The sequence below is a fragment of the Caloenas nicobarica genome, chromosome 22, assembly GCF_036013445.1.
Source record: "Caloenas nicobarica isolate bCalNic1 chromosome 22, bCalNic1.hap1, whole genome shotgun sequence".
Classification (NCBI taxonomy): domain Eukaryota; kingdom Metazoa; phylum Chordata; class Aves; order Columbiformes; family Columbidae; genus Caloenas; species Caloenas nicobarica.
This window is the reverse complement of record NC_088266.1, coordinates 5,681,166-5,703,565: the sequence shown is the minus strand read 5'-3', so window position 1 is coordinate 5,703,565 and position 22,400 is coordinate 5,681,166. Positions and strand designations below refer to the sequence as shown.

The following is a 22,400-nucleotide window of genomic DNA, read 5'->3' as shown; positions in this document are numbered from 1 at the left end:
CATCAGAGCTTCTGCTGTTCCACCTCTGTTTTACTGCAGAAAACTCTGTTGCGTTCCCAGGATGAAAAAGCATTGGCATGGCTTTCCACATCTGCATCGTGCTTATAGCCATCTGTAGGGAGATTTTAGTCAAGATTAGAAACACAGCTTATTCCATTATCCTGGAACAAATACAGGAGACTCAAACCGCTAAAAACAGCTCTTCTATTGTCATTTCTCCACTAAGCAATTGGTACAGTGGATCCCAAGACAGAGGCATTTTAATGATGAGTAAAATCCCCTCCACACTCCCAAGTTCACAAGAGTGACAGTAAATGAATTACTCTTTACAAAACACAACATGAACCTCAGGTAAGGTAATAAAAGCAATTATTTTTTTTTTTAAGTGACTTAAATGTGAGTGGCTTTAAAATGACTTTCATAACCTGTTTTTGCCTGGGTTTCTCCCACTTATTAAAAACACAGCGCAGATGTGGGATTGAGCCATCAATTTCCAGAGGGAGGAGATCAGCAGGAAAATGAATTCTATATGGTTCAGCGCCAGGGGAAGCGAGGGGATGTGCACATCTTATAGTAAGAGATGATGATCCGATAGCAAAATGGCTGCTGGATGCACAAAAGTGGTTAAAAAGAGGTAGCAGAAAGCGTTATTGCTCCAGCGAGTGCAAGTGGATCAGACCGGCGTACGGAATTAGCATAACACTTGCTATAAATAGATTTATCTGGGCCAGAGCAAATCTCAGCCGTTTTGACCAGAACGGCGAGTCACCTCTAAATGAAGCAGATCCTTGCAACTTTGAGGTGCCCTGACCCCTCATTTCGCTCCATTCTTCAGAGCAGAACCTCTCCCAGCCAAGGTGGAGCTGCAGCTTAAACCTTCTGGTTTTACTGGTTCCCCATTCCCTTTCCCCAGCCCCACGGCCCATCCTTGTGTTTGGCCTTTTGCAAGTTCTCTCTCTGGATGTTATGCTTTTCTTCTGATTTATGGTTTCCTGTGGGCTCGGAGGAATGCGAGGCAGGAGTTGCGTTCCGCTTTGTCACTTCTGAGCAGAAAGGGAAAAAGAGATTAGTAGCAACAGGTCTTGGTTTTTGCGGAGGTTTTGCAGGCTGATTGTAAAGCTTTAGGAAGGATCAGAGCTACCCTGTGGTGACAGACCAGAGACTAAAGTGCAGTAAATCCAAAGACTGGGCAGAAATCATTGCAGCCATTGTTCGCATTTAGCAATAGCATAGACATAGGTGCTACCAAATGCAAAGAGCAGCCTTCTGTTTCTTAGTTCTGGTGATTTTTATTTCAGACAATCTGCCTTCTATTTCTTATTCTGGTTGATTTTTATTTTAGACAATCTGACTGTGCAGAAACCCTCCACAAAACAGAGCAAAGACTTGGCAAGAAAGCGGAGTGAACCTTCCCTTCTGCTGCAGATCTGAGAACAAACGAGTCACCGCACAAAGAGAGCCTTAGAAATGTGGAGATGAAGAGCACAGAAAGCAGGATACTGAGTGTTATTCCTGCACATCCTCCGGGAACATTGGTGGGTTTGTAGTGCTGTGGGATCATCCCTGCGTCTGGGATGGAGGCAAAGTCCTGTTAGAGCATCACCCTGGGAGATGGTTCGGGATACAAACTGCCAGACAGGAGCCCCTTTGGCTCTGGGTTGGGTGGAAAACTGAATTTAGGGCCTTTTGGGTTGGTTGGTGTGTCACAGTCACCAGGTCTGAGGAGGTTTTGGTCAGTTGTTTTCCAAGTCAGGCTTGGGTGATCTCAGTGATGGAGAATCCAGGGCCGTGGCTTGGCCTTGAGTCAGGCTCAGATCAAACCCAGGCGCTCCTCCCCGTGTGAACTCCGGCTCCTTGGCCTCATTCTTTCCAGGACATCTCATTCAGGGCTCTGCATTCTCATCTTCCCTTTGCAGTGGGATGTTGACCACATGGGAGATGCTGACAAGACCTCCACCATTCCGTACCTCTGCCCGACAGACCTCTTGGGCTCCCCGCCTTTTGGGCAAGCATGGGGAATACTTGCAAACAGAGGTCTTCGTAGACTTCTCAATGAGTTGTCCATGGGTCAGGGTCTCTAGACACAACCTGTCTGTTATTAGAGGCCGTAAACTTGTCCTTTGCCTTTCCTGTGCTAAGTACAGCCCAAAATTGTGCCAGGTGGCTGTGTCTGTTTGAGGAGCATCCTTGGTCTGGCATGTGGTCAGCCTGTGCATGGCTGTTGGATGTGTGTTGGATCACTGTTGGGTGTATGTTGGATCACTCTTGGATGGATGTTGGATCACTGTTGGGTGTATGTTGGATCACTGTTGGGTGTATGTTGGATCACTCTTGGATGGATGTTGGATCACTGTTGGGTGTATGTTGGATCCAACAGATGTATGTTGGATCACTGTTGGGTGTATGTTGGATCACTCTTGGATGGATGTTGGATCACTCTTGGATGGATGTTGGATCACTGTTGAATGGATGGATGGATGGATGGATGGCCATACTAGTGAGCACTACAGGTGGGTACCCAGCTTGGAGTTACATCTTGCCAGCAGCTTGTATTAGCTGAACGCAGATGTGGTTTTATTTAACCCAGTGCAGTTATCCTCCCTTTCTTCGAACAAGGCACGTGGTACAATATTTCCCTTGTTAGTCTGCTGTGTGAGTCTGTTACAGAATTTTCAGAACAGAAATTCTCGCTGGATGAGGGATCAGGCGGATCAATTCTGTTCTTGGTTTGGGTATATAGGGGTTCCAGTACACTTAGACGATGCAGTTGCTTCTGCAAGTAAAACGAACAACAGCATCCTTTTCTTGCCTTATATTTTCTGGGTGTGGCTTCTATATATATTTTGTGAGCATTAAGTATAATAGTAGCCAAAACGAGTACAGAAAGCATAGCCCCTGGCTTGACTAGTCATGTGAAGATATTAATAACCACGCACACAAAGGAAATGATTAAGGGATAGGCAGCGTTCCTAATTGAATGCTTCTTCCCCATTCATGGGAGGAAGGGTGTGAAATCTTTCTGCTGCTCGCCAGCTCCTATTACAGGAACCGGTCACGAGCCCCGTTTGTGTGACAGGTTATTCTGCAACGTGGAGCCGGTTCACAGGGCAAGGCTGGGATTTCTGGGGGGCTGCGTGATGATCTTGGGGTGCAGGTTTGCAGGAATTTCTGTCTTTTTTTTTTTTCCAATTTTTATTTCAGTGGGCTGAAAAATTTGTCAAAGAAATGTGTGTGATAGGAAATTCCAGAGTAATTTTTCATTTGAAAACCGTCATTTTATTTCCCGCTGGGTTCAGATCTTATTGTGAAGCTTAGAGGTCAAAGGAGCTCAGGTTCAAAGTGCTGGAAGCAGAACATATTGGTCCGTTTTTCCTTCCCAAATGGAATATTCCCAGTCACAACACTGTCCCATGAAATCTTTCACTCTGATAAATCAGCACTTCCCAGTGCCAAGGTGTTCTTTGAGAAAATGCTTTTTTTCTCTGTCCAGAAAGTTCCCAGGCAGTTCTATATTTAATGTAAAGATCACAGATTCCATGCCATTCCAGGCTGCAGTGCAGTGTGTTAACTCTTGTCCCTAATGATGGCATAAGCAAAGCCTTTGATGTGTCATCACTCCTACTCAGCCCTGAGCAGGAGAACCTGTTTCACGGGCAAAGGAAGCGTTTGTTAAGACACATCAGTTCTATCCAGTGCTTGTCAGAAGTTCCTTCAGCCTTTCCTCTCAGATGAGTACATCGCTGTATTATCCAGACCTTGTGAATAAAGATTGAGAGAGTTCTTCCTACAATTCTTTGTTAGGGAGTTAATCTCACTTTAGAGCTGGTGATCCGAGGCTGCAATTTTAAAGGCATTTAAGTGCCTATGGAAATATATGGGTGGCTTGTAAAGTTTTAAAAAATCTCTTAAATCCCAATATTGAGTATACACAGGCTGAAGTACATAAAATATCTTATAAAAACAACAACGAAGGTAATTTCAGCTAGTTCTGCTGGATTTTGCACTGGAACAGAGTAGAGCCTTTGATGTCGTGGTGATGGCAAGATACAGAAGGGGAGGGTTACGTAGGTGTTTTGATAGTTGCTGTTCAGAACAGGTATCTGGAGAGGCAGAGGGATGCAAAATGCACTGAATAGCTCTGGGCGTTTGGTCGTGTAAGTCTGTCCTCGCACAAAGGTCAGTTTGTTTAAGGAGTTTGAAAAGTTTAAGTTAAACCAAATTAAATAGCGTTGAACCAAACAAGAGCATTAAAATTTGCCTTTGTATATCAGTGTAACTCCCAGTGGCTTCTGCAATGGTAACTAAATACCAGGCTGGGTTTGGGTTGTGTTTACATTTGTGGAAGTTTGCTGAATTTATTGGGCTGATGTAAATGGAGGAGATTTAGGCTAGTGGGGGTGGAAGCCAATGTCCTAAAAGAAAACCAGAACATTCACAAAAACAAGTCTCATTCAGTCCTAAGTTTGCTTTGTGGTTTCCTTGTGAATCAGAGAAGAAAAAGGGAGTGGGAGGAGGGGAGAGAAAAGACGTTCAGAACCTAATCCAAAACCAACCCCCTTCTCTCCCGCTGGCCAATATCTCTCATATAAGACATTTGTTTCTTCTGGCAATAGCAGGAAACCTTTCCAGACATTGTCCTCTGAGAACCGCTCAGTATTTGCAGTTTAAAAATGCGGTGCACATGTAAATATGTGTGCACTGAGAAAGAAGAAAAAATAACTGTTATTGTAACAAAAATGACAGTTTGTATTAATGGTTTTTTGCCCTGAGTGTTTACACATATCACAGAATGTTCACAGAATCACAGAATGTTAGGGATTGGAAGGGACCTCAAAAGATCATCTAGTCCAATCCCCCTGCCAGAGCAGGAACACCTAGGTGAGGTTACACAGGAAGGCGTCCAGGCGGGTTTTGAATGTCTCCAGAGAAGGAGAATCCACAACCCCCCTGGGCAGCCTGTTCCAGTGTTCCGTCACCCTCACTGAGAAGAAGTTTCTTCTCACATTTAAGTGGAACCTCTTGTGTTCCAGCTTGAACCCATTACCCCTTGTCTTACTGTTGGTTGTCACCGAGAAGAGCCTGGCTCCATCCTCGTGACACCCACCCTTTATATATTTATAAACATTAATGAGGTCACCCCTCAGTCTCCTCTTCTCCAAGCTAAAGAGCCCCAGCTCCCTCAGCCTTTCCTCATAAGGGAGATGCTCCACTCCCTTCATCATCTTTGTGGCCCTGCGCTGGACTCTCTCCAGCAGTTCCCTGCCCTTCTTGAACTGAGGGGCCCAGAACTGGACACAATATTCCAGATGAGGTCTCACCAGGGCAGAGTAGAGGGGAAGGAGAACCTCTCTGGACCTACTAACCACCCCCCTTCTAATACACCCCAGGATGCCATTGGCCTTCTTGGCCACAAGGGCACAGTGCTGGCTCATGGTCATCCTGCTGTCCACCAGGACCCCCAGGTCTCTTTCCCCTACACTGCTCTCTAATAGGTCATTCCCCAACCTGTACTGGAACCTGGGGTTGTTCCTGCCCAGATGCAAGACTCTACATTTCCCCTTGTTATATTTCATTAAATTTTTCCCCGCCCAACTCTCCAGCCTGTCCAGATCTCGCTGGATGGCAGCACAGCCTTCTGGCGTGTCAGCCACTCCTCCCAGCTTGGTGTCATCAGCAAACTTGCTGATAGTACACTCAATTCCCTCATCCAAGTCATTGATGAATATATTGAACAGTATTGGTCCCAGAACTGACCCTTCCTTAACATAGGAAGTTTGGTTTCCCGATCTGCAGGGCTTTGATGCCTAAAGCACATTAAATGCGAATTGTGGTCCAGTAGGAGCACAGCGCCCGTGAAACTAGTGATGCCGCATGTCTTGATAGCTTCATGGCAAGACGGGGACTGCTCTGAAAAATAAGCTTTCAGCCAGCACGTTCTTTTAAATGGCCTATGTGCTCTTATTATTTGCCTTTAAATCCAGCGAGCTATAATGCATTAAGCAAAGGCCCATTAGTGCTGCGGAAAGATTGGGAGGGCTGGGGCGCAACCTGGTTTAGTAGATATTAAAGAAAATTAATCAGCTAATACAAAGACACCTAAGAATGACACACTGCCCATTACCCTGGGATCTGTGGCATGGCTTGTTTTAACTGCGCTGTGTGTAAACCGGTCAATAGGATTATTTTGGAGGCCACACTAATTAAGGGATTATCCAATGAAAGTGGTAGATGCTCTCTCTGCCTTGGATAATGGGACGCTGCTCCTTCTGTGCCTGGGGTGGCGATTCACGGACTGTGTGTCTGACAGGAATTTGCTTTGAAACCGCTGGTTTTAACTGGAAATCTGTATGCCAAGGGGACTGGTGCATCGTGCGGAGCTGAAACATGGACACCCCATCTCCGTGTGGCTGTTTGAATGAAAAGGGTTCCCAGTGAGCTAGAACTGGTCTGGAGCGACCAGCTGGAGGTTTCTGGTTTGGGTAACACAAGTGTGACTTGGTCCTAACTGTCCCCACGGCTTGCAGGCTGCAAATCTGCAAATTCACCTGTCATTTTGCCGTTGATTTTGATTATTATGTTTATCCTAGCAACCTTCTTCAGATTTCCCTGTTTTACCAGTATCACAGCACTTCTCCGCTTACGGGAGGGTTTGAGCAGCAGGACCAAAGACGCCTGAACCTCTAGGAGGGAGATTTTCTAAGTGACTGAGCACGATGGGCAGGAAACACTTTCAGAAGGCCGGTCACAAGTGTCACAGTGCCGAATGCCAGATAGAATCATAGAGTCATTTTGGTTGGAAAGGACCCTCAGGATCATCGAGTCCAACCGTTAACCCAACCCATGTCCCCGAGAACCTCATCTGTCCAACCCCTCCAGGGATGGTGACTCCAGCACTGCCCTGGGCAGCCTGTTCCAATGCCCCACAGCCCTTTGGGCAAGAAATTGTTCCTCATATCCAATGTAAACCTCCCCGGGAGCAACTTGCGGATGTAAAGCAAAACCCCAGCGCTGAAGAGCCCAGCGAGGCTCAGCTTTGGCAGAGGGTCGGGAAATCTCGCCAGGCAGGGAGAGCCGTGGGGAGCCGGCCAAGGGGAACACGGCTCCAGTGTTGGGGCCGCACAATGGAGTTCCTGTGGCGGTGGCCACAAGGGAGGCCGTTGTCCGCCCTCCCAAGTGTGCCCAGGCTCCACGTGCTGAGCCATTAGCAGCTCAGCTAATGAGTTCAAAATGCACCGGCAAGGCTGGGGACAAGTAGCAATCAGTGCAAGATGATACTGCGCCCGGAGAATGGGCCCTGTGTGGTTTGTCTGTTCCGGAGCTAATGGGAGCAAGAGATGAAGTGTGCCTGTGTTTGCGTTCGGGAGGCCGGGGTGATATTTATCACTGCCCTTGCAGCAAAGGGACACGTGCCACTGGCAAACGGGGACGTTTCTGTGTGTGACTTTTTCTCCACAGTCCCTCTTTCTCTCTTGTTTGGCACTTGAGGCCATCGAGGGACAAGAAGGGTTCGGAGCCAGGCCAGGTGCACGATCAATGCCCACGGTTCCGAAACACGAACAGGCAAAGGAAGCAAAGGCCCGAGCTGGTGAATCCTCCTGGAAAAGCTCTTTTTTGGCAGCAAGGATGCAGAGCCAGTGCCGGAGGATGGACTCCCAGCTGGTGTAAATCAGCGATGCTTCGCATCGGCTTTGGATGAACTCAAACTCTGCCCTGAGAGACAGCAGAAGCGCTTTTCTCTCGCTTTCTTGCGCTTCCCTTTGCTAATCTCCCCTTGCCTCTCTGCATCGTTTTCTTGGTCCCCCTCCCCGACTTGGAGCTTCTCCTGTTATTGCCAATAAATCTTTTCCCCTTCCTGTTCTCCGGCTCCCATCAATCGCTCTGGAATGCCTTTGTATTCCAGTTCGAGGTTTCAGACGCACAAGCTCTGCATCTTCTGCCAAGCGGTGTGCGCATTGTGGTCATGCATGTGTGTGAGAAAGTGAACGTTCGGGAGTAAAACAAAGTTTTCTCCGTAGCAATAACTGTGATAGACTAAACAAAATCTTGCACACATCTGCAGCCCAGCTATTTCTGGTTGGAGGCAGGAGGCTTGTGCAGCACAGCAGAGTCCACCCAACATCTGCCAATGGGGCTTTTTTTCCAAAACAGCTTTTCTGTGGAATTCTAATGGGTCTACCTGCCACTCCACGCCGTTACCAACAGAGTGCAAGGCTGCACGGTTTTGCATAAAACAGGTTTGTTTTCTAACCAAAAACCTGTTTAATCCCTATGGATGTCAGAATATTTCCCTCTGTGTTCTCATATTATGAATTTGATGTAATCAGTGACAAGGTACACAGCCTTCATTTTTGGGGTCTAATTCATCACTCGGCCAAATCCACCTCTCATGCCATAGCAGTCATTCCGTTAGGTCGCTGAGGGTTAGGAGTTCATCATTAGTTTGTGGTATTTCATTTTTTTAAAGTTGCAGCCTCTGGTAACATGTGATCACAGGGGGCCCAGAGAAATCAAAGACTTAATGCTTCCAGCGAAAAGCCCACAGGCAAATAAGGATTTTGTGCTTCCTATTTTAAGATATGTCACGCATTTGAAAGTGTATCTGCTGGAGTCACAGAGCAATGCAGTTCCACGGGCAAGGACATCTGGGGTGTCCTTGCACGGGGCAGCGCCAGGAACGGAAGAGACGCAACGGTCATGCAGACCTCCAAAATACCTCAGCCTTGGGTTTATGTTGGCTTTAAGGTTTGTTTGTTTGCGTAAAAGCACAGTGAACATATTTTTATTTACAGAAATTTATCAACCTGCAGTTTAAGCTGCTGTGGCTTGGGGCAACAGCTCTTGTCCGCACTCTGGCTGGGCTGGCCTGGGATGCTCGGCTGCGATGAAAACTTGCTTTGTGTCTGGCATTTTTGTGGGGCTCCAGTTTGTTGGTGCACACACCCCTCGTGCTCTGCACCAAATCGCTCTTGAACGCTAAGCAATGCGGACGGAGCAAGCCTGCAAAAAACAGCGAGTGCTTCACATTCCCAGCTTAGCAAGAGGCTCTTTCGTGTCCCACCCTTGGGACAGCGAGGCACCCAGGGGTTTAAGGGCAGCAGTATGTGACGTTAACTCCCTGGTTTACTCCAGCATATCTCTGGATCTAGTTCACCCCACTGGCTATACCAGTGCAACTGGTTTTGCAAAGACGTTTCTTTACTCTGATTCCTGTTCCAACTTAGCAAGCATGCGCTGAACACTAGGTGTATATGTGAAATCCCACTGCATTTGGTGGGAGAGGCAGGTTTAAAATCCAGCACGTTACATGCATGGACGTGCCCCTAAACCCTCACTGGCTCAGGGCCTTTTCCTCCAAGGCTTGGCCAGTGGAAGCCTTGATGTTAACCCACCTTTGGGAGCTTTCTCACTGGCTGGCGATTGCCATCAGAGCATAAAACAGTGCCCTGGGAGTAAGCGCACTCACACCTCCCACTGAATTGCTGTGTACGCACGTGTGGTTATTTATTTTCCCTTCCTTAGTCTTTCTGTGTGGAGCACGAGGCTATTAGGATGTTACGGACCCGTGGTGACACCTCAAGCACCAAAACCAAACTTCCTCCTCAGGTATCACGGTGCTACGCTGAGGGTCCTGGCCAGGGGATATTCTTCATAAACAGGGATTGCTGCTGCTGTGTGTTGCAGCATTCAGCCCAGGCAAGCGGGCTCCAGGTTCATGCAGATATTCATGCTGTGGTAGGTCCTACATGGTGCTGGAGCTGCAGAGGTGGCCGGGCAGGGGACATCTGCTGTGCAGCAAACCAGGGCTGCAGAGACGCGTTGCTGGAGATATCTCTATCTAATGCCTGTTCTCATCTGTCTCCATCCATCTCTCTGTTCAGCTTTGTTCTTCCAGTCGCCACGCTCCTCTCTCAGCTTGAAATGCTGGATGGGACAAGCGTGGAAATAGCTCCTTTCAAGACCCTTCAAGTCTGATGGCAATTTAATTAGTGCTGCTGTTTCTCGTTCATTGGACCGAGTGTGTTTCATCCGAGCATCTCGGAGTTCCTCCCTGACCGCAGCGCAGCCTCTTGCTGCCTTGCACAGAGGCAAGAGCTGTGAACTGGGGTTTCTGAGGAGCTGTGGAACGGGGACGAGCGCTCCAGGGAGGCAGCTGTATTCACAGGACAGCAACCCAGCGAATCCAGGCACTGAATCCCACCTCCCGACACTTGCTGTGACCCCCTAAACCCAGTGAGATGGTCCTGGGGTGTGCTCAGGCAGCCTTTTGTATTTAGCCTGTCTTAACTGGTTCCTGGGATGCTCATCGTTCGCCACTTTTGATAAATTCCCCCAGAATGACCTGGACACAGCAACAGAGGTGCCAGGTTCTGCCTATGGAAGCAGTCGCTGATTCATATTGTGCACGAATCTGGCACAGAAAGGGACAGATCACGCTGCTCCCCCGTGGGTTATAATGATCCTAATACAGTGCCAGGACTCTTTATGTTGGCGCAACAGAGACCTCGGTTTGGGGATGGAAAAAGAGAGAATCATCTTTGGTCTGGCATTGCTAGCACTTCGGAACAGAGTGGCATTAAGAAAGGGACATCTCTGAAACTACAGGTAGCTGTAGATTCTCTGCTTACGTGGATGCTGCTGGTTTGGAAGCCAGAGAGCAAAAGCATCACATGTGCCAGTTCCCAGCATAATTACTCAAAATCTAGGTCAGCGTTTGCACTGTGTCGAGCGTTTGTGCTGGGGAAGGCTATTGACTTGTCAGCACCGGGGATGCGTTAGCAAATCTCTGGCAATATTAACAGAAATCTGTTCGCTGTATCTTTGATCTGAAGGACTTTGAATGCGGGGTGGTTGTCATTAAGTGGAGTTGGCTGAAAACAGCTCCGTTTTGCAGATGGGGAAGCCAAGGCAGGGAGCGACGATGAGTTATTTTTGATGACATGTCTGAGTCGTTGTAAGGATACAACCCCGAGCACCGGCTCTCAGACTTCTGCTCCACGTCAGCCTAGTTAGACCCACCCTTGGAATACGCTATTCTGAGGCATTAACTCCAGCTGCAGCAAGACTTCTCTCCCGAGCTGTAAGCGCAGCAGTGATATACATACCAAAGAACCAGCTAAATATTTACTTTTCCTTTGTGTGAGTGCTGCAGCCAGCAGGGACCGCGGGAACTCCCTCCCCCTCTGCACACAGAGGCAGGGAGTTTGCAGGGAGGCATAAAAGGGGATCAATAACAAGGGAACAAGAGAACATTTCCCAAGAACCTGAAGAAAGCAATTGAACCTGCTTGGAAGCTTGATAAGGACGAGCGAGGGCAGGTAGCAGCAGGCTCAGAGGCTGATGTCTCTCTTGATCCAGACTGATATCAGTAAAAACAGGGACCCTCAAAAGTATCAGAAAGACGAGATTCCATCTTCCCGGTGCTAAATGCAGAGTTTTGCCACTGTTCCACAGAAAGAGGAATGAAGCTTGCACTTTGAGAACTTGCAGCTCTGAACTTCAAGTGTTACTGAAGTCTTCTACTCAACTGAGCTTGAATCGAGTTTGTGCAACTTAATCCCAAGTTAACACTTTTAGTTTTAGGCATCCCACTGCTGTGTGTATAATTGGGGTCTGTGTAATTGTGGGGTGTGCGTGGCAGGGACGGATTAGTGCTCAGAGCCGCATTTAGCAACAGGATTTGGTGGAGATGGAGTGTGTTTCCCACATATTCTTCCTGGCTCCTGGTTGGCTTCACTCCCTGCTCTTCCCAGTTTTAGGTTGACTCTTCCAACAGGAGTCCAGTTTAAGACTTGGACCAGGACTCAGCTGACTTTGCTTTTTGCTGACTTATTTGCTTTTTGAAGTTCTGCAGGATGAGTCCCCATTTTGTACCTCAATTTCCCCACCTAAGCTATATGGCGTGTGAAGCATGTGAGCATATAAGGCTCCGTTCATGTTTTCAGAGGGTTTTTGGTTTCAGGAGTGGCTGAATGTGTGGTGTGTGTGTTTGAAATGATGCTGAGCCGGTATTTAATGACACTGTCCAGTTTTTTTACTCCTTAGAACTTCCATCTCCAACACTATCCTGTATACTCTGCTCATTGCCTTTGGAGACCTTTGGCTTAACCATCTTGTAACCAGTCCCACATTATTTCCATGAGCAAATGCGAAAAGCCGTGCGAACCCAGCTCTCATTTTGAAGGGGAAACCATCGCAGTGGCAGGATCTGGTTGTCATGGATATTGTCACCATGGAGCTGTTGCCATGGCGCCGGCTGCTCGCATTGACACCGAGATGCAAAGCACACTTCTTCTTTTGAAGAAAGGAGGAAGAACGGTGAATACTAGAGGGCACAGAAGCTTTCAGATGGGTATTTAGGAGGGTTAATAACTACTTTGTTTTGCAGATTTGCTGACTCTGCTGTCTGTCTGTGTCAGGTTCATTATTTTTCTCTTTTGCATCTTGCAGTAAGAGCCAGCAGAAGGAAGTGAGACTAATGCACTTGCTGTAGGCTCAGCCCAGCCGTATTTCACCCTGCATTGAAAGCAGCACTTTTCTCTCTTGTAAAAAAAAAAAAATCCGAAGAGTAACTACTAATAATCAGGGCTTGGCTTTTACCTCATCTCAGTTTAAACCTCCAGAAATACTTCATCAGGCAGAAGATGAGGATATGGAGGTGGAACTTGAAATCCCGTCTTCCCCTGCAGGTCCCCTTTCCTCGAAGGAACACACTCACCTTATTTTAATTTCTAGAGGGAGCCTCTGCTCCTCGCGAAGGTGCTTTGGCAGCTCTTAGTGACCTTGTCAGGCTGCCGATGGTTCTGGAAGAAGAAGCCGGATGAGAAACGACTCGTGTCTGTGCCAAACCTCCTTGTGTAGTTTGGGCAGAGCCGATCCCACCAGGGCAAGCGCTGCTTTCGTTCCATTTCAAAAAGAACACGGTCAGGTTTAATAAATAATAATAACTCCGCTTTGCACACCTACAGCTTCTGACTCTCTGAACACTTTGCCACTGCTCTTTGTTAAATTCTCCAAACACTCCTGCGAGAGAGGGAAGGATTCATTTTTCTCAGCGTTTTAATAGCGATGATGGGGCACAGAGATTGCGGCGAGTGGCCTCCTGTGGATGCTGTGGCTGTCAGGAATTGGATCCAGGGGCTCCCGTGTCCTGTCCTGAGCTCTGCAAAGCCCACGTTTCATTCTGTCCCACAGCATTAAACCCACCATGAGCATCGCTGCGGTGACATGTCGTGTAGGGCCCTTAGCAGCCTGATTCGGAACTATGTTAAACAGCGATCCGAATGCTCCGGGTGGCTAAATAACATTGGCTTTGAGCTGAAGGTGCCAGTGGCTCGCTTCCAAACACATCAGGCTCACGAGGCAGCCCTTTTCCTGGCCACGGAAGATGTTTCTGCGGAGGAGTTGTCCCTGCAAGGCATGGATTAGCTGTTTGCCTGGATTTGACAGGCATTCTTGTTGCTGCTGGCAAAGCGGGGCTTATGCACGTGTGTGCGCGGTTGTTCCTGGTGCAAGGCGCGTTTTTTAGGAATCACCCGCTCGACATGTCGATCAGGTACAGCACAAGGTATGAAAGCACCGCTTTGGATGCGGTGCTCCTGTTTCATGTACGCCTCATCCAAGGCCAGGTTTGAACCCGAGCGAGCCTGCCTGCATCGGAGCCAACAGCTGCAAACAGCTGCAAACAGCTGGCCTGCAGGTTGGGCTCTCTTCAGAGTGCAAGGGCTGCAGCTTCTCCTCTCCAGCTGGGGGAGAGTTTTATGCACAGTGATACAGGCGGCTTGTGAGCTCTTTACTTGGGGGTTGGACAGGATGAGCTTTGAAGGTCGCTTCCAACCCAAACCCTTCCATGATTCTATACTTGACCAGTTCAGCAACCTGTCATCCGCGTGCAGAAAGCAGCCCTGTGTTTTTCTGAACTTCGATACGGAAAAAAAAATCTTAGTCTTTGTGTTGTTGTGCCTCAGTTTCCCTGCCAGAAAAAGTGACGAAAACTAAGTGCACTTCCCAAAGAAAAGTAAGAGCATGTTTAAGTCAGCTTTGTGAGTTGCTTTAACAGCTGCAAGTGTAAGTAGTTGCTATTATAGCAGCTAATAATTCGCGTTACATTTTGTGTTCTTTTGTTTCTCTTCTTCATGTGGTTGCCAGAGGTAACCAAGCATTTTTAGGTCTTTTTATTACATTTTAATACCTAGTTTGCTGCTGGATTTCTGCCGTGCTTGCCTTCATGTAGAACACGTGTGTGTTTGTGTCAAAGGCACTCGGTTCACAAAAAATTTCAAGAAAACCGCAGCCACTGTTCCACCGTGGAGAAAAAGAAATGAGAAAAATGCAGACAGGCCTCTCTGAGAAATGTCTGCTGATCACTTCGTGCCTAAGCTGGCTAATAACATGATATTGTTTAATACTAAGGTTTACTAGTCGAATACGTGACTGTTCTTTGCTGCAGTCAGCTTGTCACCTGAGGATCCCTGGAGTCTGCCAAACATGGATTAATCACTGAATACTCACAGTGCCCCTGCAAAGCAAATGTTTATCAATTTAGCAATGGGGAAGTCAAGGCTAAAGCGATGACTTACGTGGCAGCTAATAACAGCTTTGTTAGACCTGCTCATTGCTCCACTCGTCATAAACCATCTGGTTTTTTAAGGCTATTACTCAGCAGAGTCAGAAGCAAATGGTGATTAATGACAATCTAACTGAAAAAGGGGCTCTGTGGTTGACCAGTGCCCGTCAGTCAGGATGTCATTGCCCCTCTGGTTTTGTCCGTCCTCTGCCAGCTCTGTCCTTCTAACCGCACCCCAGGCGCAGCTTATAAACCGTATTTCTGGGCACCCACACAGTGACATTCAGCCTGGGCTCGGAGTGATGCCAACGACATGATTTCTGCATCCGTTTGCCAGGGGCGCCTTCTTGCCTTGATCCCTTTTCAGATGCAGGCGATGATGCTCTGGGTGCTTGGCTGGGCCCATCCGATGGGCGTTTGGAGAGCCGGGTCACCGGAGGGGAAAGGCAGATGTGTTCTTGCCGCAGACCCCGTTCTCTGGCAGCAGTGTAGCTTATTATTCCTGTCCCCATGGGATACAAAAATGCTTCCGGGAAGATTTTTATCACATACAAACCATGCTTCTGAATGGCTTCTTTAAAGGACAAAGAAAAATTGACAATGCAAAACCCTCTGGGCTCTTGGGAATTGCTGATTTCTCTGAGCAAGGAAGTTCAAGCCTCATCTCCCTAGTTGGAAGGGCTCTGCTTTGCGCTAAACGCCGAGCAGATGAGCTCAACTAGCAGATTGTGGATTGTTTTCTCTCCCCTCATGGCAGAAATAGCCCAAGGCCTGGAAAAGCATTAGCAGGAAAAGCACAGCACCAGGAAACGCGAAGGGCACCCGGCCAGGACATGACTACACGGCTTTTCGCTGCCCAGCAATCGGGACGTTGTGTTTTTGGGTGACGGGATTCAATTCCCTCCTGTCAGAAGCACTTGGTTTCCCAGCCAGATGCCTCCGGCATCCTCCCCGTGCACCCACCACAGCTGCTGCCTCTGCCCGCGGGTTTCTGTTGGCGACAGAAATCGCAAGAGCTGTGGACATGGCAAACATATAGATTCCATAGGGATCGTATCTGCCTGTTCACCTCGCTCCCGTCTCCCTGCGGGATGGAGCGGTGGAGGTGCCGGGGTGGCATTACTCATCCCCATGGAGTTAATCCAGGTTCTCGGCTTGCTTGTGTAACTGCAAGAGTTTTGCCTTTTATCTGCGACACGCTGGTGGAACAGTGGGAGGATTTAAATTTGGGAATTACATTGGCGGAGAATTTAGCCCGGTGTTTGCATTCTGCAGTGAGTTGTTGCGCTGAAACCTGGTATTTATCCGGGGAAGCGTGATCCATGGACTCTGCAACTGCATCACTGAGCAGGATAAGGACATTTTGAACCCCAAAAGCCTAAGGATGGACTTAGGCATGTTGTACCCTTGAAGGATGGGAAATCAGGTGTTAAAGGATCTGGTATAATCTCTTTCTCAAAGCTTTCTACCTCTCTGGAGCACGTGTTGGGTCTGTCCTGGCTGTGTGAAGCAGAGCCTGACAAGAAGGATCTCACATGGCTTTAGCTCATCACCACCTGGTTTGCAACGAAAAGGATGGAAAAATCTTCACATTTTCTTCCTGCAATGAAGCTGGAACTCCATTGCAGTCCTGGAACTGAACAGGCCCCTGAGATTGCTGTCCTTGACATCAAACACTTGGAAGCTTTTTATATCAAGTCTGTACACCAAATATAAAGCTCAAGTTTCATGCTCTCCTAGCCACGGTCAGTTATATTCATACCCTAGTGGATACCAGACCCAAAATGTCTTCGTCCTCCACACAGAGTCCAAATATATCAGCGCCTTTTCTTAGGTTACAATGAAAATGGGGAGTAAATTATAGATGCTCTTTCCACCTTCTGGCAGGAAATTCGGTGCTCGACCGCCTTGCTACGCCAGCCGCTGACGTCTGCGGGTTTAGCAATGGCTGCTGTCGCTTTCCTGAAAAGAAAAGCATCCCCAGAAATCCCAGCTCTCTTTTTTTCAGCTGGTTATTATGTCCAGCTATCAGGAGCACGAAGAAACCAAGTGGAAAAATTGAATCTGGCAGTAAGAGTGCAATGCATGAAGGCACACGACTTCCAAACCCGGAGAACAAAAATAGCTGCAAGAAAAAAAAATTCGCCTGAAAGAAGCTCTTTAATTATTCCTTTTCTTGCAAAAGCTTTCCCCCCGGCACAGCCGGGCTGCCCTTCCTATAGGGCAGCCATATGTGTTGTAGTAAAGCTTGAGCACCGCATTATTAGAGAGAAAGAAGCTTATTTTTTTGGCTGTGTTTTCAAAGAGCTGGTAGCAGATCGATCGTGGCCAGAGCCCTGGGCACGAGGGAGTTTGTACTTTCAGAGTGAGTCACTGGGATTTCATTTTCAGTCCGGCTGATGTGGGGGTGAAGGAGTTTACATTTCTGCTTGGGTTTTGGAAGCTGCTCCCGGAGGGCTGGGAGAATGCGGTGAATCTGTGTCTTAAGTCTTTACATCTTCCCCCAACGTTGATGCTTTTGAAGCTTATGAGGAGCACTGAGGCTATTGCAAAGCTTTGAACTTCTCTCGTGGGTGTTGTTTGTGCTGAAGATGGCCATAACGTACATACAAGTACCGTGCTGGTGGCAGAAATATAGATTTAGACCCCAGCTTCGTCACCTCTTGAGCTTTCCTCTTAAATGTGGGTCGTGAGTGTCCTCTCCTTCTGCTGAGATATCAGCATTGATTCCTGTGGCTCTAAGTCACATCTCTCCCCTCCTGCTCCTTCAGCTGGCCCATGTTCAGTGCTGGATTTTTTAAAGCCTGAGTGTGTATTTCAGGAACCAACCTTTTAAATTACGAGCCCACAAACTTAAGGAGCTCCTCGCAGTGGAATTTGGGTTGCATATCCCTGGTGCGTGAGGCTTACCGCATCTCCAGGTGCGTGGTTGAAGAAACAGCTTTCCACGTGTAGACGTCATACGGCTCTGCACGGGAATGCTCTCAGGTTTACAGTGCTGGCTGCTGGACTCCGGCCTCAAAAAGAGTCGTTTCATCCCACACGCCGCGGTCTGGGAATGCCGCTTGCACATGGCCGCTGTCATGTTAATATTCCGCTTTGCGAGGGAGGCCCGGTGACCTTTGCAGCTGGATTCTAATAGCCTCCGACTGCCACATCTGGCCAGTGACGTGGAAAGAAAACAGATCCGATAATCACGGAGCAGACTTATCCGTATGCAAGCAAAGCCCCGCGTGCGTGAGAGAGACTTATGGTGTTCAATGACAAAAGGACCAAGATGTCTTTCCGCTTGAGGTTCAAAGGACATAATTTGCCATGTGGCTGCGCTTTGGGCACAGTTATTAGCCTATAAAATGGGTTTTGGAGGCACTGTGCCTGATGTGAATGGATTGCTCAGGTGTAACAATGGTTATTTCTGTCCCACTTAGCGTTACTACCAATTAACAACATTGCCGGCAGGATCAGAACAAGGCCACTCAGTGATTTGTGTGTGTGTTAGTACCGCAGCACACCTGAATTTCTCCGTGACACTGACAGAAGACAGGATAATCTCCATCTCTTTTCCCAGCCCTGTGCAATTCATTCCTGATGAGGTGTGGTCCTTCTCTCAAGTAATTAAGTCCTGAGCTTACGCAGGAGCAGGAGACTCTGGAGTGGGAAGGGTGAATCCCTCTGATCGCCATCAGTACTCGTACCTTGGTCCCTCCGATCTTTACTCATCCGGGACTTCCCGGCTTCTTTCCCAGTCATCACAAGCAGTCCACTAATTATTTCTTTTTGCTGTTGTCATTGCAGGGCGACCATTGATGAAGTGGAAACAGATGTTGTGGAGATAGAGGCAAAGCTCGACAAGGTAAGACGGGGCAGCTTTAGCGCAGTGGTTTGAAGAGGGACTGATGAGTTTCTGCTTCGGAATATGGCCCCACCAACCTCCTCTGAAAATGAACCCATCAGAAAACTAATGTGTAAAACACGGGGCTTGTCAACAGGACCATGTCTCCCTCTACTGACAGGTACCCATCAGGGCTCCTGTGTGACTGCCAAGGGACAGGAGGTCCAGACTTGGGCTCCTGATGCTGAATGACGACCTTGTTCTGGTCCTGGCTCTCAGGAACTGATGCTGCTCCTCCCGCTGTGACAAGTTATTTCGGTGCCGTCCCTTTCCCCTATTCTCCATCTTGCTCGTGATGTTAAGCTGTGTGGTAGGAGCCGTGACGTGGCCGCACAGCTTGGCCACCACCGTGTCAGCTCAGGGAACCCAGGAGACACTTGCAGGTGCCCAAGGGACCAGGTTGATGCTGGTGGCCACTGCCTGATGTTCAGCCCAGCTGTGCGCCACAGCTGTAATCTACACTGGAAATACCCTCGCAGAGACCAGCTTGGCCAGTTTGCGTTTATTCTGGTGATTCTTTACGTCCAGCTCGAGTCTAAGTCAGAAGCTTTATGATGGAAGGTGGCTCTTCCACCTTCACTCCTCCTGATGTCTGAGGCATCAGCCAAGTTGTTTCTAAACGAGAACAAAGAGAAATGAAGGAGAGGAGCTGGAAGGGCCGTTGGCTTTCTCTCTGCGAGGTTTCCCAAAGCTCGCAAGGGATGAAACTCCCACGTCCGATGGAGAAATGGGCTTTGTTGAAGTCACAAGCCCTAGGCAAAGCTGTGTCCTATAAAACCTATTTCCCCGTCAAGCTGCTTGAAATAGTTATCTACACAAGCTAACTAGTCTGGTGAAAGCTGAAGAGGGATTTAGGTTATCTGTTTTCCTCCAAGCTAAGGCTCTAGAGCTGAAAAACAGAGTGAAACTCGCTCTGATTCTGTCGGTGCCCCCCGTGGTTACACGACTTGGTGTGTCGGGAGCAATCCTGGAGCCAGGAGAATGGCTTGGAAGTGCAAGAGTTGTTCAGGAATCTCAGCTTCTTATTTTTCAGCGCTTTGTTGCACGAGACTATTGTTTTACTGCAGTCTTCACCCAGAGGAGCTCAAATCAATTTGGGCTTGATTGCTGTTTCAAAGAGATTCCTTCCATTCTGTCCCGTGCTCCATCTCGCTCCCCTTGGGACGGTGTTTCTGCTGGATGGACTCAGGCACTTGTAACACAGCCCTGGCCACGGGTGTTTGCACAGAGCTGCGCTAGAAACCGCCACGTTGCAGAATAGGCTGGGTTTCCTTTCCAGAGGATCTGTCCAAACCCCGAGTGCGTGTCTGGGCTCCAGATGTCACAGGAACTGCATCTGTTTGCTTTTTTTTTTCCCTCCAGGCTTGGATGGGATAGCACAAGTCTGCTAGAATCCAATGCTGTTCTGTCAAATTGCATGGACAGGAGAGGACGTGAGTGTGAAAGAGCAAAGACTGTAGACACTACGTATACACAGATATGCCACGTGTGACTATATATACATTTATACATTCAGTTATATTTTTACAGAACAGCAGACAGAGGCAAGGAAGCTTGTTCTGCAATGCATGCATGTAGATTACACCCCAAAGCCTCGTGGCTGCATAAATAAAAGAAGCACCAAGCCCCAGACCCGTGTACCGTGCGTCAGTGGGGCTTCGGCATCAACCCAGACTGGAGAGCTGCTCATTCCCTGCACGTAGGTGAGGCTGGTTGACCAGGAAAGATTCCTAATGCCATTTTTCATTAGTAAGATTCATATCCCTAAAAAACTCCTGGATTTTGAGAATGGAAAACTTCAGTTCCAAGTGTTGTTCATTATCAGCAGCTAAAGTTCTTCACTTAGTTAAAAAGCCTAGAGCAGCGATGATTTAAAAAAACAACCAACCAACCGATTTAAAAATTGTTCTCAGTGGCTAGACATTACCGTTGCAAATCTCTTGGGCTTTTGGTTTATGGACTTATCTTAAGTTGTTTAATGTAACCTTTTACAAGGAGCTTTGGCTGAAAGGAGATAGGCTGATGGCCAGCAATTCTGGTGAAGCTAATGCTCCCAGTTGCAGGCATGCTAAGGCAGGTTTCTGTGGCTTGGAAGTCTGGGAATGTTCCCTGCAGCTGCGAAATGATCAGAAGTGAATAAGGACTGTCTGGAGATGTGTGCCTGTGCTGCAGCAAACAAATTCCCAAGTGAGGAAGCCACCCCGTTTTGCTGCAAGTTCCAGGTAACGTCACCAAGGCTGGTGATGGGAATGGGAGCGTGTGTAGGTCGCTTAAAGTTGTTAGTGTTTCTCCGAACAAAGCTCTGTCCGGGTCCATCAGGCTGTACTGAGTTGCAGACAGCCCAGAGATAGATGCTGTGGTCCCTCACATGCACCAGCAAGGTTTCCTTGGGCTGCAGAACTGTGGGAGTTGATTCATAGTTATCTGCGATCGTGATGGTTTAAGCTGCGTGCGAGGGAACATGGGTTTTCACGGGCTGCACACAGCAGACATGGCTTAAGCCGTCCTTGTCAGCCGCTTTAAGGAAAATATGATGCAAAAACATGCGGCTGCTGAATGCTGGCTCCTCTTTAGTCCAAGGTAAGAGCAATACAAGTCTCCACAAGCATAGAGCTGGGCTCAGAGCCCTGGCAGTCCCAGAGAGCAGCACATTCCCAGCAGAGAGATTCTAGACGTTCCACCCAGCACCCAGGAGCTTTACCTCGCCCTCATCAATCTGCGTGATCAGGTTCCTTTTATTGCAGTCGTGATGCTTCGGGATAGAGGAAAAAAACTCGGAAAAAAAAAAAAATGCGCTGCCCTGATTCATCTGTCCTCAGGGGACAGCCTGGAATTATTATTCTTAAGTGACAAGCAAAATGCCAGCAGCACGACGTACCCCGGGAGGTGCGATTTGCATCCCCGTTTCTGCCACGTGCGGTCAGGGTTGCCGGCGCGGCCACGCCGGGAACGTGAACGGCATCACGTTGTGAAGGTCGTGGCGCTGGCGCAGATACAATCCAGGTGCTCACCCCTCTTCTCCTCGCGCAGCTGGTGAAGCTATGCAGCGGGATGATCGAAGCGGGCAAAGCCTACATCACCACCAACAAGCACTTCGTCAGCGGGGTCCGGGACTTGTCGCAGCAGTGCAAGAAGGATGAGATGATTTCGGTAAGTCACCCCCTGGGATGGAGGATGGGACGCAGCGAGGGCTGGGAAGTGTTAAGTTTGCTGATGCTGTGAATGGACCGTATTATCCAAGACCCTTATGCTGTTTAGGTAGCCATTTAGTGTGAGATTTTATTTTTGGAGGACTGTAGAGACCATCTGATAATGCAATGCTGAAAGGTCAGAGCGAGATTCATTATTTGCAGAGAGAACTGGACTTTTAAGAAGCCACAGTGCTGGCAAGGTGGTTGGAATCTAGGTCAGTAAGCATCAGTTATTTAGGAAACGCAGGTAACCAGCCTACACAAGCGAGTACTGACATGTGGATTTTAGCACTGAACTGGAAAGGACAGGGAGCCTGCGGCTTCAATGTCAGATATTTTTGAAATGCGGGGTGGCTCTTCAGTGGCTTCATGAGGGTCTGTCGCAGATGTTGAACCCATGGGAAGGAAGAGCAGCTGCTTCTATTCACCGCCCGTTCTCTGCACCTCGTTTTGCAGGAGTGCCTGGACAAATTTGGAGACAGTCTGCAGGAAATGATTAACTATCACATGGTAAGATGCCGCTTCCTCTTGTCTTTTTGGGTGCGGATGGCAACGTCTTTCTCAAGGCGCTGATTGATGGTGTTTGGCTTACCTGACGCTGCACAAAGGTGGGGTCTGTGAAAGCAACACGTTCAAACTGGTGACATTAGGAGACCAGCAGGTCTGTGAATGGATCAAACTGGGAGCAGACTCCATGGGTTTTGTGTAGCTCTGTGTTTAAGCTATCACAGGACATATTAATGCTACTGTATCT

The 22,400-nt window shown here is 48.3% G+C and overlaps 1 protein-coding gene across 1 annotated transcript in view; it reads left to right on the top strand.

Annotated features, from left to right (window-relative positions):
• The window catches only part of ACAP3 (ArfGAP with coiled-coil, ankyrin repeat and PH domains 3), a 65,666-nt gene that overhangs the window by 12,341 nt on the left and 30,925 nt on the right, over positions 1-22,400 (top strand). Inside the window, exons 2-4 of the mRNA XM_065649955.1 lie at positions 18,359-18,416; positions 21,486-21,605; positions 22,103-22,156. Coding sequence (XP_065506027.1) covers positions 18,359-18,416; positions 21,486-21,605; positions 22,103-22,156 — 232 coding nt within the window. The remainder of the gene's footprint in view (positions 1-18,358; positions 18,417-21,485; positions 21,606-22,102; positions 22,157-22,400) is intronic.